This window comes from Macaca nemestrina, chromosome 13 (assembly GCF_043159975.1).
Source record: "Macaca nemestrina isolate mMacNem1 chromosome 13, mMacNem.hap1, whole genome shotgun sequence".
Lineage (NCBI taxonomy): Eukaryota > Metazoa > Chordata > Mammalia > Primates > Cercopithecidae > Macaca > Macaca nemestrina.
This window is the reverse complement of record NC_092137.1, coordinates 55041550-55055380: the sequence shown is the minus strand read 5'-3', so window position 1 is coordinate 55055380 and position 13831 is coordinate 55041550. Positions and strand designations below refer to the sequence as shown.

Here is a 13831-nt window from a genome sequence, read left to right as displayed (position 1 = left end):
CATGCTCCCTCTTCTGAGAAGTCTGGCATTGAAGGAAAAGAGGAGAAAGGAATCAGAAGAAAAGGTTAATAAAAACAAAGTAGAAATACTCCTGCAACGATCTTCCTGAAATGTAAATTGGCCTTGTCTTGCCTTGTTTAAATGAACTCACTGGTCCCCATAACTTGTGGAATGCGTGGTAAATCTCTTAGCCATCTAGCTCCAGCCCACTTAATCCAGCTTCATCTCCCACCATACCCTCCTCACTCTCATCTGTCATTCTGGTAACATTGAGCTACTTATTCTTGCTTCAGGGGACCCTGCTATTTTAAGCCCCTGAGCCTCTGCACAAGCTGTTCCTGCCCCGTTGTTCCCTCCTTCCCCATTCTTTTTCCACCTCCCTGCCAAACCGCTCTTCAGCCTTCAAAAGTCACTTCTCCAGGGGTCTTCCCTCGAACCCCTACTTCTGTATCTTCGGGTGAAACTCTTTTGGGCCAGGAAAGACAAATTTAGTTAGAGCTGGCAGGTGCTACCTTACAATCTCTGCAGACATCTGGACTTCACTTCCCTCTTACAAACATTCCAACATATTTTCAAAAGTTGCTTAAAAGACAATATTTCTTACACTGAAAGGGATGCAAATCATGATTTTTCTCATAATACAGTCAAAATATCTGAAGCACAAACATTCAAAAGGAATGCCTCATTCATTGTAAGAGCCATGGCCATATTCCAGTAGGAAACATTATGTCCTCAATGGCTGTATTTTCCATCCAGACCAGTAGAGAAGTACAAGGAAGAAGTCAAATCAAATTTGGTGTCTCAGAACACAGCAATAATCACTCATTATTGCTATTCAAATATTCTTTTAAAAAAGAAGATTCTGAATCCTGCCTCTCAATGCCAGCTGAGAATAGTATTTTTGGGTTTTATCTTCACAAAGTATGTATAAAATGAGTTCTATAGAAATCTCACCCCTATTGCTCCTTCCAAATAATTCAAAATATAAAGAATAAGTAAAAATATCCAAAGCATTTACTATGCCCATGACAAGGTGCTAGGCACAGGGACATACACATGAAATTCAAAGTAGATGGAAACATGGGTAAGTCAACAAATGCAACATGATGCAATGACTCCAGAAGGGAGGAATGTGCATGGTAGCCCAGATGCATAGAGAAAGGAGGACAAGACAGTCTTGAGCTATTAGATAAGGCTTCAAGGAGAGGTGACACTTGCATTGACATTGAAGGAAGTGAAGGACTGTACAAGTAGAGAAAGGAGGGATCATTTCAGGCAACCAAAATGATACATGCAGGGATGAGCAAACACAAAATAGGATGCCAGAACTGGCATCCTTCAGGGAACTGCAAGGTGTGTGATGTGGCTGGAGGATGTTAAGACAGGGAGAGACATCAGGCTGGAAGAGAAGCCAGGGAGAAGATCATAATAGACCATGGAGAACATCCTGTGGGAGTTTAACTCTCATCATGCAGGCAATAAGGAACCTTAACCAGGTGTTAAATCTAGCCTTGGGAAAATTCATTTTCAAAATGTGTTAGATAGCTACACTCACTAAATCGCCCAAGGGTTCACTTGTAAAACCTTTTTACTCATTGCCATGGTTGATGTTCAGCAGGTATGCACCAGTATCTCTACCAGTTAAAATATGGAACTATTTCTTTACCAGTTGTTAATTAACCTCTGTCCCTCATCTCCACCTCCACTACCTTGGCCGCTGTGCCAGCTCCAGGAAGCCTCCTGTAAGTACCATCAAGCCACCTCCCCAGTGCCTGCCAATATCAGCCTCATTTCCATCTGCACTCCTCTAACCCACCACCCCTGACACCAGACCAGCAGGGGATAAAAAAATCCTTAATAGTAGCACTGGCACCCCAGTGGGCAAACAATGCCCAACTGGTCTTCCAAGACTGTGGCCACCAGCCATTGTGTAGCACTGTCCGGAGACACTTCGGCATGGTCTCTTATGAGAAGTGAAAACTCCATAATATATATCACCAATTTTTTTTTTTTTTTTTTGAGATGGAGAGTCACTCAGCCACCCAGGCTGGAGTGCAGTGGTGCAATCTCAGCTCACTGCAACCACTGCTTCCTGGGTTCAAGTGATTCTCCCATCTCAGCCTCCTGAGTAACTGGGATTACAGGCACTCGTGCCTCGCTAAGTTTTGTATTTTAGAAGAGACAGGGTTTCACCATGTCCACCAGGCTGGCCTTGAACTCCTGACCTCAGGTGATCTGCCCACCTTGGCCTCCCAAAGTGCTAGGGTTACAGGTATGAGCCATCGCACCTGGCCATATCGCCAATATTTTTAATGTAAGCCCTTTTAGTATCCCTTTACTTACCCTTTCTTGTCCTCAACTCAGTATTTCTCATCACTGTCCTTTTCTGTGCATCAAGAAATCATTTGCCTCCTCTTCTAATCCACCTTCTGTAGTAAAGTTGCCATTTATTCTCTCCCAGTCTAGTCCCCCCTTATTAGGGGTGGGGGATCTTCTCTAAAGGGGAAGCCCTTTGAAACACTGTCCCACCCTCCAGGCTACAGCTGTTTGGACCCGGTGGACATCCTGACCCATGACAGGGCAATTAGATTCTCTTTCCTGGGAATTTGGAATTAAGACTCAAAAGATTGATTCAGTTGATTTTGTAGGACCAAGATTGATTGTACTCAGGGGACTGAGGTGGATTTTTGGGAGGGCGGCCATGTGCAAAATGAATCCTTAAGTTAAGCAGCCAGAGAAAAATCAAAGCATGTATTGTCCAGAGAGAAGCAGAGATGTGAATCCCTGGGTTGCATAGGGACACTTGCAAGAGAAATAAGTAGAGAAAGAATGGCTGCCTGATAGTGTGCAGTGACTGATAGTGTGCACTCCCTGTAATTGAGTTCCAAAAGGTTTTCTTTCCACCTTGTAATCTCCTCAACTGTACTTCTTTGAAAAAGTTTCTTGCAACTGATGATCCTTACTTAGAAGACATCTTGTCATTTGTGAGTCTTGTTTTATTCCTATCCATAAAATCAACTCATAACACAGAAAAATGTTTTCCTGGCATTATTAAACAGCAGTTAAACTAAAAATGAAGGTTCATGCCTTAAAATAATTCCCCATAGCCTTAGAAAAATTCTCTAACCAGCCTATTAAGGAATTACCAGTCCAGAGAGAGCTCCTTTCACCTCCAGGAGGTAAGCTGGCCTGCTGCTCCCCTCCTCTGTGTTAATGGGAAAGGGAGTAGCAGGCAGCAAACCAGTGGACAATCCCAGAATCCTTCAAATTCCAGTTGAGGCCATCCAGATGCCTACCTCCCTTAAGGGAAAGAAAGGAATGAACTGATAAAGGGGTAGAGATCAAAGGGCACCCTCTGTTACAACTCCCCCTGCTTTCCATACCACTCACCTCCTCAGCTGGCTCAACAGACCTGTTATAAGCAACAGCAAGGCTGATGCTTATAAAATCATTTTTAAGAAGCAAAAACCTTTGGGAGTAAACAAATCCAATGGATAGACTGTTATTGGTCCCTAAACCAGCAGTTACTAAATACTGCACTCACTCTTCAAGTTATAGTTTACTTTATAAATACATAAAAATCTACATGTCATTCATTAGCTCTAATAGCATCTTTACAAATATAGAATAGCAACCAAAGCCTATGGTTTCTATTTCTTCTAGGTTAATCTCTTTAATGGTTATTTCCATTTCTGGGCCCCCAAACATTCAGCATCTTCTACATGGGAGAAGTTAGTCCCCTGCTGGCTGAATTCAAAGGCTGTGGGCATCCAAGATAATTTCATGGAGAAAAAGCAGTCTTTTCAACAAACGATGTTGGGACAACTAGATATCCACATGCAAGAGAATAAAGTTGGACCCCTACCTCACACCATATATAAAAATTAACTCAAAATAGATAATCTACCTACATGTAAGAGCTAAAAGTATAAAACTCTTAGAAGAAAACATAGGAGTAAATCTTGATGACATTGGATTAGGTGATGGTTGCCTAGATATGACATCAAAAGCTTAAAAAAAGAAAAAATAAATTGGACATCAACAAAATGAAAAACTTTTGTACTTCCAAGGGTACCACCAAGACAGTGAATAGGACAACTCACTGAATGGGAAAAAATCTGCAAATAATATATAAGGGACTTATACCCAGAATATGTAAAAACAAAAAAAAAAAACTTTTAGAACTCAACAATAAAAAGACAAACTGATTAAAAATGGGTAATGGATTTGAATAGATATTTCCCCAAAGAAGATATACAAATGGCTAATAAGTTTATGAAAAGATGATCAATATCATTAGTCATGAAGGAAATGAAAATTAAAACCACAATGAGATATCATTTCACACCCAGCAGCATAGCTATAATAAAAAAAGACAAGCAGTAATAAATCTTGACAATGATGTGAAGGAATTGGACCTCTCATACATTGCTGGTGGGACAGTAAAATGGTGTGGCTATTGTGGAAAACAATTTCACAGTGCTTCAAAAAGGTGTTCAGATCCACACCTTGAGGATAGGAGAAGCTGCAGGATAGTGTTGCCTAATTAGGGTTGCTGCCATGGGAACAGCTTTTCACCTATCACAGTGTAATCCGCATGTCTGATTGATGCGGTTGGTGGGACTGATATAATTCTTTATTCAGTGCAATGTTTTCAAGCAGTGACCATTATGTGGTAAAAGAAAACACAGTCATGTTTCTTTTCTTTTTTTTTTTTTTCTTTCTTTTTTTTTTGACAGCATCTCACCCTGTCGCCCAGGCTGGAGTGCAATGGTGTGATCACAGCACATTGCAGTCTTGACCTTCCAGGCTCAAGTGATTCCCCTGCCTCACCCTCCCAAGTAGCTGAGATCATAGGCACATGACATCATGCCTGACTAATTTTTAAATGTTTTGTAGCGATGTGGTCTCCCGATGTTGCCCAGGCTGGTCCTCAATTCCCAGGCTCAGATGATCCTCCCACCTCAGCCTCCCAAAGTGCTGAGATGACAGGATTGAGCCCAGTCTCATATTTCTGAATTAAAAATTAGATTCATGATGTGACAAGAACAAGTATATCCACAACAATAACTGAATGGAATATTTGTGACTGTCCTTGGAAATCTAGGACATATGTTACCAAAACCCATGAGGCATCAATGACCTGGATGAGAATTACAATGACCTTGGTCTTTCTCTGGCTATCTATACCAGAATTTTGGGCACATTAAGTTTCTTCCCACTCTGACACTTTTGCACATAACCTCTTCTCTGCCACTACATCTTCACCTGGCTTCCCCTTCACACCCTTCAGGTCTCTGCTTAAATGCCATCTCCCTAGAGAGCTGCTCTGGAAATCTTGCCTAAGGTGGCTTCCATACCCCCATTCAACTCAGTTTCTCTGTGATTATTTTTCTTCTTAGCACTTATCACAACCTATAGTCACCTTATTTTCTTGCGCATTCACTGTTGGCTATCCCTATCAGAAAGTAAGCTTCAAGGCAGCAGAAACTTTGTCATATTCACTGCTGCACCCCCTGCATCTGGCACGTTATAGATGTAAAATGAGTTTTTGATGAATTAACAAATACGAAAGAATAAATTACACCCAACTTAGAGAAAAAATAAATCTTAATAAAAATCACCAAATAGACTACAATTAATAAAAAGAGCAATAATGCAATCATTCATGAAGATCATTATAAGCTTCCATCAAAAGCTTTCACTTCACGCTCTTTCCAATACACAGAGTAAGTGGGATCCAAAGAGCAGAAGGATGGTCCCATTGAGTAACTATGATTAAACCTCTTTCCCTCTCAGAGCCATACCTGTAACATAAGAAGACCTATTTCTCAGTGTCGGGGGTGGGAGAATTCAATAGGATGACATATATATGAAGTGTCTGGTACAGAGCAAGCACTCAAGTTAATATGGATTTGATTCTTTGTGGTTACCTCCATGTTTCTCTTATTCAAACTGGTCAAGGGACTAAAGAATATAAAGTCACATCTCTAGGCCTTCATGTGAACCTGCTTACCTGACACTCCAGACCCAACCATGGCTGTTAGACAAGTCTCTTCAAATCCAACAAGTTCAATTGTATTTGCAGTGCTAGATTATTTGAGCCATGTCACAATTTTGACTAAAATAATTTTTTTAAATTAAAATCTCCAACAGATCATTGTTCTAAAGCTGTGGATATTTCTCTTTTTCAAATTTTTTCTTTTCTTTTTTTTTTTTCCTTGAGCCGGGGCCTCACTCCTGTCGCCCAGGCTGAAGCGCAATGGCACAAGCCCAGCTTACTGCAATCTCCACCTCCTGGGCCAAAGAGATTCTCCTGCCCTAGGTCCCTGAATAGCATGGACCACAGGCCCTGCTACCATGCCCAACCAGCCCTTGTATTTTCTGTAGCGATGGGGTTTTGCCATGCCACCCAGGCTGGTCCTGCCCTGAACCCCCAAGCTCAATTGATCTGCCCACCTCGGTTTCCCAAATTGCTGGGATTAGCCCGGCCAAGCTGGGGATGTTTTTAAAGTAAACTTAAACATGGTTCCATTTCCAGGCAGAATTCTAATGATCTACTTCAGATATTCTTGAATAAATCAAACAGTTTATAGACCAACAGAGGATAAGCGGAGTTACAAAGAGTAACAACTTACTACCTTCTGGTTAGGAAGAAGTCACAGTTACAGGGACCACAATGACAGAAAAATAAGAGGCCACAGAGCAGTGAAGCCAAAGCTTGGAGCTTTGGAATCAGACCAATCTGGGTTCCAATTCCCATTCTACAGTCTGCCAGACAGTGACAACAGGCAAGATCCTCAACCTCTCTGTGCCTCAGCTGCCTCCCCTGTAGACTGGGGTTAGCAACAGTGCCTATCTCACTGGATTGTGAGAGCGTGGATCAGATCAATCCATACACACATTTAGTTCCGAGTTTGGCACTCATGAGATGTTAGCTCTGGTTATAAGATTCATTCTCTGCATCAAGGGTCTTATATATGCTTACAAATGAAAACAGAATGAAAGGATAGCCCTAAATGATACATATGAAGTGAGCAGCGTCGGTCACAAAACACACAAAGTTTTGGAAGTGCAAGGCGCCCCTTCATCGGAGGATGGTGCGAGGTCTCATGGGAGAGGTAAGACTGCAGAAGATGGGGCCTTGCAGGATGCAGATGCAAACAGGACCCTGGTGCTGTGCACTTACCATTGGCCAAACATTTTTGTATGTAATCCCCACAACAAACTACAAAGGAGATACCTTTAAAACTCCATTTTATAAGTGACAAATTGTTTCACTGACGAGATAGTTAAGACTCAAAGAGGTTCAGTAAAGTCGCCAGCTGGTGGCAGACCTAGGTTGAAACTCAAGTATGACTGACAGCAAAGCCCAAGCTCCCACCGCTATGCCATTGGAGGGGTGGGGTTGGACAGACAGAGAAGGGCCAGCGGGGAAGATGAATCATTCCAGTGTGAGGCAGGGAAGAACAGAGTCATCATATGGCAAGTGGGAAGCAAACAATTTATGATTTTTTAAAAAAGGAAAATAAGGATAGGATGGTAAGTTAGGAGAGAGAACAGAAAGCTTAGGAATCTGGACTTCTGCCTGTGAGCAACGATGAATCATTGTTTTGTTTTGGGGTGTGTGTGTGTGTTTAGTGAAATACTACTTCTACCACAACTAAGAATATTTACTGAGCACCAACTAAGGGCCAGGTCCTACACTAAACCCTTTGCATACATTTTTTTCTAATAGTTACAACTCTGCAGTTTAGGTATTGTTACTCCCATTTCACAAATAAACAAGGCCCTAAGAAGTGAAGCCGCTCACCCAGATACCTCCAGTAAAAGGCAGAGCGGGATTTATACCCAAGTGTGCATGATAACAAAGTCAGTGCCCTTTCCCCTAAAGCGCATTGTAGATAAACCTCCTTTGCAACTGGGAGCCAGAAAATGAGGGAGAAGAACCTGGAGACAGGGAACTAGTCAGAAGCAATACATATAGGGGTCCAGAGTGAGGAGATAAACGTCTCAACTGAAATCACTGTGAAAATGGAAGGGAAGTAACAGAGGATGAATGTGTTCATGGGCTTTTCTTTCATTTACTCCCATTCTGTGTCATGTTCTACTACCTAAAGTAGAAACCAAGTTAGTAATTATCCCAGTCTCTATCACTGTCCTTGTTATCAAGCCCTGATTTGCATCTTGTTGTTAGCCCAATAGCAAATATTACTTTAAGTATTCACTTGTTCTATCACAATGTTATCAGGTCCAAAATATGGCATCATCTTCTAATCTGTTACCTGAAATGAAAGGTAATCATTCAAGAGAATAAAACTAAGCCTCCACATTCAGTAAATTATATTATGCCTCACATACCAACATCTTTAAAAATCTGACTTAAACATATAGCCTGTCAAAGCAGAAGGACACATATGCTGAGCCCTAATGAACTCTGCCAAAACCTGCATTATTATTAGGGTTCATTATGATCACGGAGATCACATGGTTTTATAAAATGGAGTGTGTTATCAATACTTGTTGGGCTGCTTTCTAGTTAATATTCTAGGCAAAGCAACACAAAAAATAAAGCAGTACAGATGTATGCACATGAATATATCTTTCAAACTAATGAAAAAGCTATGTACCAAGTGGACAATTACTTACGCTATCTCACTTGATCGAAACAAGAGTTAGAAACGAACAAGTTTTGATATTCATGTAATGATTCAATAAAAAACCAAAATATTTCTGCATTAGAACCTTAGCTATAGTCCTCTCCATTTAATAACAAACTTCAATATTTCAGGTGGAAGAACACACGGAAATGAGTTAAAATTCATAAGGACAAAAAAATTGTGCATTGTGGTTTGTGCAGTGCCTTCACCAGAAAAAGATATTTACATACATAAGACAAAGCAAAAGAACGGCATAAACATTCCAATTTTATAGCTCTTAATTCCATAATAATCTGTGGTTTGTGTTTTTTAATTCATTAAACTTAATTTTATTCTTATGTACAAAGACATATATGGATGTTAAAGAACTCTACTCTGCTCACCTGTACATACTCTGACCCAACCAAATATTGTGGAGAATTATGAATACAGTCTTTTCTCTGAAATCAGCCTTACTACTATGTCACTAAGGTAGTTTAATAAATAGATCAGACGCTAACTGTCTCTTTTGCTTTTCATCAGTTAAGGCTCCCTACAAACCCAGTTATACACATCACTTCATTCACCTTTTCTTCAAATCTGAATGTTTCCTTAACCACCCAAGCTAGATTTCATCACATCCCACTAGCCCGGCTGCTTGTCATAACAACGGTTTACTGCAACTCCACCCTTTTCCCACCTTCAGTTTCAACAGTGCATTTGGTTTTTTTCCTTCTATCAGAGAAAAAATTAGGATTAAGAGTTCAAATCCACAAAGTAGTTCAGCGAACTGTCACATTAGTATTATTTAACCACAGGGAATTTTCTGTTTAATTGCCACTCTCTCCCTTCCCCCAAAGGACTACATCTTATTTTGATGCTGTAATGGAAAGCACTGCATTAAGACAGAGAGAGCAAAAACATAATGGGCTTAAATTTTTTAACATCTAACCTTTTCATGAGTCATTGTTAATCATTTGCACCTGTAACTTTCATAATCAGCCTAGCAATTAGAGAAGCAAAATCTGCAGAACAAAACTATGTAAGGATGCCCCAATCACAACCACTACCATGTTAGGGAGGGAAGAAAAAAAGCTATTTTTGTCATATGTGACGTGAAAAAAGTTTTACATGTTAGTTCCACCAAATCTTAAGAACATTAGAGCTCTCATCTTCAAAAAAAAGTCAAGAATTTTTAAAATCTGTATTTTGAATATTAAGTGTTTGCTTTCTGTAACAATTTTTCAACTTTAGGTCTCAGAAAAAAAAAGGCTGAGACCTTTGTGCAATATAAGCACATCACTGGGAAGGGAAAAAAAAGCTAATCTTTGAAATCATTCTCTGCACTGAGAAATTAGAAGCATGGACATGACACCACTTCATTTATTTCATTGTGAAAGACAAACTTAGAGCAAAAGTGGCAATATTCTGAGAATGTAATGGTAGTTGTTCTACATCAATGAAACACACAAGTTTGGAAGGTACAAATATGGTCTCTGTCAGTTGTAGTCCATCCTCAGCAAGTCATTTTCCCTGTGGGCTGAGGCTCCCATATGATGAAAATCTTCCTTAACTGCTGAAGGCTGAAAAGGATTCCCTGTGAACAGCATTTGGCCCATACCTTGTTTGGTCACATAAAAGCTGACAACGGCTGGAGGAAAATGTGTCTGGTCCAAAGATGAGAGGATAGAGCCAAGAATCACAATGTAACCCCCTTCAATTTAATCGGGAAGGCCCCTAAAATGGCCATTCATCCAAATGAGCTCTTCTGTCAGTCAGTCTTGGGCCATCCGCTAGCAGATGTTGGTCATTGTGTGGGCTGGCTGGTAGGATTTTGTGATCCAGCAGCTGCCAGCCTTTAATAACCTCAATGATGTTGTGGAAGCATCCATTTAGTTATAAATATGCTTTGGGCATTAAAACACTGCCAAGTGAAATATTAGAGAACAAACTCCCCGCCCACTGCAGAAATTTCCCAGGTCCAAAGCATCTGAGATGAAGATTCCAAATTACCAGTAGTAAAATTTCTTTGAGATCTTTTTTAATCCTCTTGCTTACTGAGAAACCCACTGAGCAGCCTCCCAAAGAAGATGCCCACACTTCAGGCTATTGGTCCTACCGTGCACCTGGTTAGGGAAGGAAGAAGTGTTTGATAGTTACCCAGGCTCCTTCCACTTGTAGCAGGAAAGAACAGCAAGAACGCATTAGGAACACTCAACTCCCTAGAGATTCAAAAGCCGGGATTCCGGAGGGATACAGCGAAAAGACACCTCTCCTTCCTACCTGCACCCCCGACTCTGTTTCTGCCCTGGCCCTAGAATCAGCAGCCCTTCGGTAATTCCATGCGGCTCCAGACAGAATCCTCTATTCCACGGGGCTCCCGGATCCGACCCCGGGAAAGCCCAGGTGGTCATCCTCTTCCCACCCTCCCAGCCTCCACACGCAACCTCTCCCCGCCGCCCCTGGCCACCCCCTTACCTGATAATGTCGTCGTTGTGTCCCAGGAAGAATTTTTGGCTGTGCTCGCGGGTGTTGTAAACCACCCCGACCCCAGCCACAAAGTAGACCACCTCCTTGCCGGCCGTGTAGTACAGGTTGTTGCGGCACTGGTGACCCCGGTACCCGTACACCCACTCCAGCCGGAGCTGGCAGCGGGGCGCCGTCCGATCCGCCATGATAAGCCGACCCCGCGCGCCCCCCGCCCCCCCGCGCGCCGGAGCCGTCCTCGCCGAGGCTGGGGCTGCGGCCGACCTGCAGGGGCTCAGCGCGCGGCGCTGGGCGCTGATTTCCGAGGCGACGCACAGGCACAGCCCAGCGGGCCGGCCGCCACCATCATCCGCTGCAGCCGCCGCAGACAAGCCGCCGCCGCCGGTGTGCGGCCGCCAGACCCCGCTGGGCGCCGGGCTCCCTCTCCCCCGGCAAGGCGGCTCTGGGGGCGCCGGCACCAGCGCGCGCGCCTCACTGCACCTGCGGGCTCCGGCCCCCAGGAGAGGCTCTCGGGGGGGCCACCCCGCCTTTTACATCAGGGATCTGCATATCCCAACAGCGATCACCCAGTTCGCTCACTGAAGTTTGTGGTGCGCCGGGGCTTCGCGGCAGGCGGCGGGATTTATTCTGCGATAGCCTTGATTTGACAGGCAACCCGGGTGAGTTCTGCCATCGCTGTCCTTGGATCCGAAACTGACAGTCTATATCCAGGATGCGAGAGCGAGGAAGAAAGAAACAGATTTTTCGCATAAGTCACCCAATCCAAGAAAATTATCCCCAAACTAAACCAAGTTTGGTATTTTTAAAAATTTTCCCCTACTCCCACTTTCTCCCTCCAGTTCCATCTCCTTAATGATATGAAATATGCGTAAATGCTGCTGCCTGGCTGATACGATTTGAAGGAACGCTTGCTGTTTCCCTAATAAGCGAGGGCGAATATGCAATGGTCATTTTTTAGATGCTCCAATTAGTTTTCATGTGTGTGTTTAATAATCACATCCTCCGTGAACCTTCTCTTCACCGAGAAAGCCATAAAGAACTTAGCAGCTCTCATTGATCACCAACTCCAATCAGCATCATGAAAGACTGTCTTACTCGGAAGAAACGAGGCACTAGTGCAATCGGAGGGAGTGCGCTACCTACAAACGCTCCTGTTCCAGGAGAAATTAAATAACAAGCGGCAAAAATCGTTTACCTCTCCCCCAGAAACGTCTGCGCTAAACACCGGGTCCTACGGAATCCCGGGTCCTGCCCTAAGCCCAGCGTGGAGCGGGGTCGCCCGCGGGGCAGCAACCCCCAACAGACACACACGTCCCGGGGGTCGGCGCGCTGTGCGAGGGATGCCCGCCCTCAGGACTGCTCGGCCCGCGCGCACTGCCGCCCTGGCGGCGCCCTGCACTCCTCCCACTCCCGAGCCAGCCTCGTCCGCGGAGCATCCCCGCGCTCTCTGCCTCTAACCTCTGCTGCCAGCGGACGCCACCGGCGCGTCCTGGATCCCGCGCGGGCGAGCGAAATCCTCTGCCTGCCCTCCCCTCCCCGCCTCCCGCACCCGGGGATGGGCTTCGTCACTGGGGCGCCGCGGGAGACAGGTTCTTCCTTCAGCTGGGGCTCCGGGGGCGGGGCCACAACGCCGCGCTAGTGAACCTCCGCTGCCGGTTACTAGGCGAGATCGCGGCGCTTGGAAACAGCGACGCCCCGGAGGACTGGAGCCGCCCCCTCCCTCTCTCGGCCCCGGAGGCCTCGTTCCCCGACGCATCCTGGGAAGCGTAGTCCTCTCCGCGCCGGCTAGGGCAGACAGTGAGCGGAAGGGACCACAAATCCCAGGATTCCGCGCGCCCAGAGGGAGTCGCGGCGAGACCGGTACCGGCGTCAGCGGAGCCTGCGGCTCTTGGGGTGAGGAGATCGCGGTTCACCAAGGACGACCGCGTGCCCGATCGGGCGTTCTCTTGTGACTGAGGCGGGAGCTGGCGTGCATGGGTCTCTGTGGAGAAAAGCGGTGGAGTTGGAACAGAGACGGTCTCTACAGCCCACCATTAGAATTTCTCCTGCATCGGTCCCAGAGGGTTGCTGTAACCGACATCCTCACCATGCTGTAACTGACTCAAGCTTAAGTTTGTTTCCTACATCAGTTTTCCTTTTCATTCACATGGATTTTAATTTGTTAGAGTGCAGTTCTGCCAAGTTTAAGAAAAATGCTGGGAATGTGAGCTCACTTGTGCCCTAAGAACCGGCGCCTTCCCATGACCTGCGTCCTAAATTAGAGGACTTAGGTATTTACAGATAACCAGAGTTTGGAAGCAGGAAGGTGCTCACACCATGAACAAGTAACCTTGGCCTTCAAACGCAGAAGCTGGTGGCATTTCTCCTAAAACTGCCCGAGGTGAACTATGAATCCACTGTGTTCTCAGGTAGCCTATTTCTAATTTAGGGCCATAGCTAGCCTTTGGAAAGAGATTTCAAAATCCCAGTGACTAAGAGGCTGCAAAAAGATGATGGATTGGACGTTTGGAACGTCCTTTCCTTCCCAGGCTTTCAGTGTAATCGCTTACTCCATTCATCTCCCTCAAATTTTAAGACAGCCCTCTGACCTAGTAAGAAAGCTCGAAAGAACTGGAAGCGCCAGAGTTTGGATGATTTGTTGCCGCCTGCAGTGATGAAGAGGATTTGAATTGCTCTCATCTTTGTTTTTAAGGAAACAGATCAAC

The 13831-nt window shown here is 44.5% G+C and overlaps 1 protein-coding gene across 8 annotated transcripts in view; it reads right to left on the bottom strand.

Annotated features, from left to right (window-relative positions):
- LOC105465044 (EMAP like 6) overlaps positions 1-13198 on the bottom strand; it is a 257059-nt gene extending 243861 nt beyond the window's left edge. For 7 of the 8 annotated variants that reach the window (XR_011611730.1, XR_011611731.1, XM_011713242.3 and 4 more), the window contains exons 1-2: positions 12585-13198; positions 11118-11827 (exon numbers count right to left, since the gene is read on the bottom strand). Coding sequence is in view for 5 of the 8 variants with exons in the window: in XM_011713242.3 (XP_011711544.2) it covers positions 11118-11314 (197 nt within the window). In the remaining 3 variants the exon portion in view is untranslated. Of the gene's footprint in view, positions 1-11117; positions 11828-12584 lie in introns of those variants that run through there. The other variant, XM_071076697.1, reaches the window with a different exon arrangement.
- Between the last annotated feature and the right edge of the window lie 633 nt (positions 13199-13831).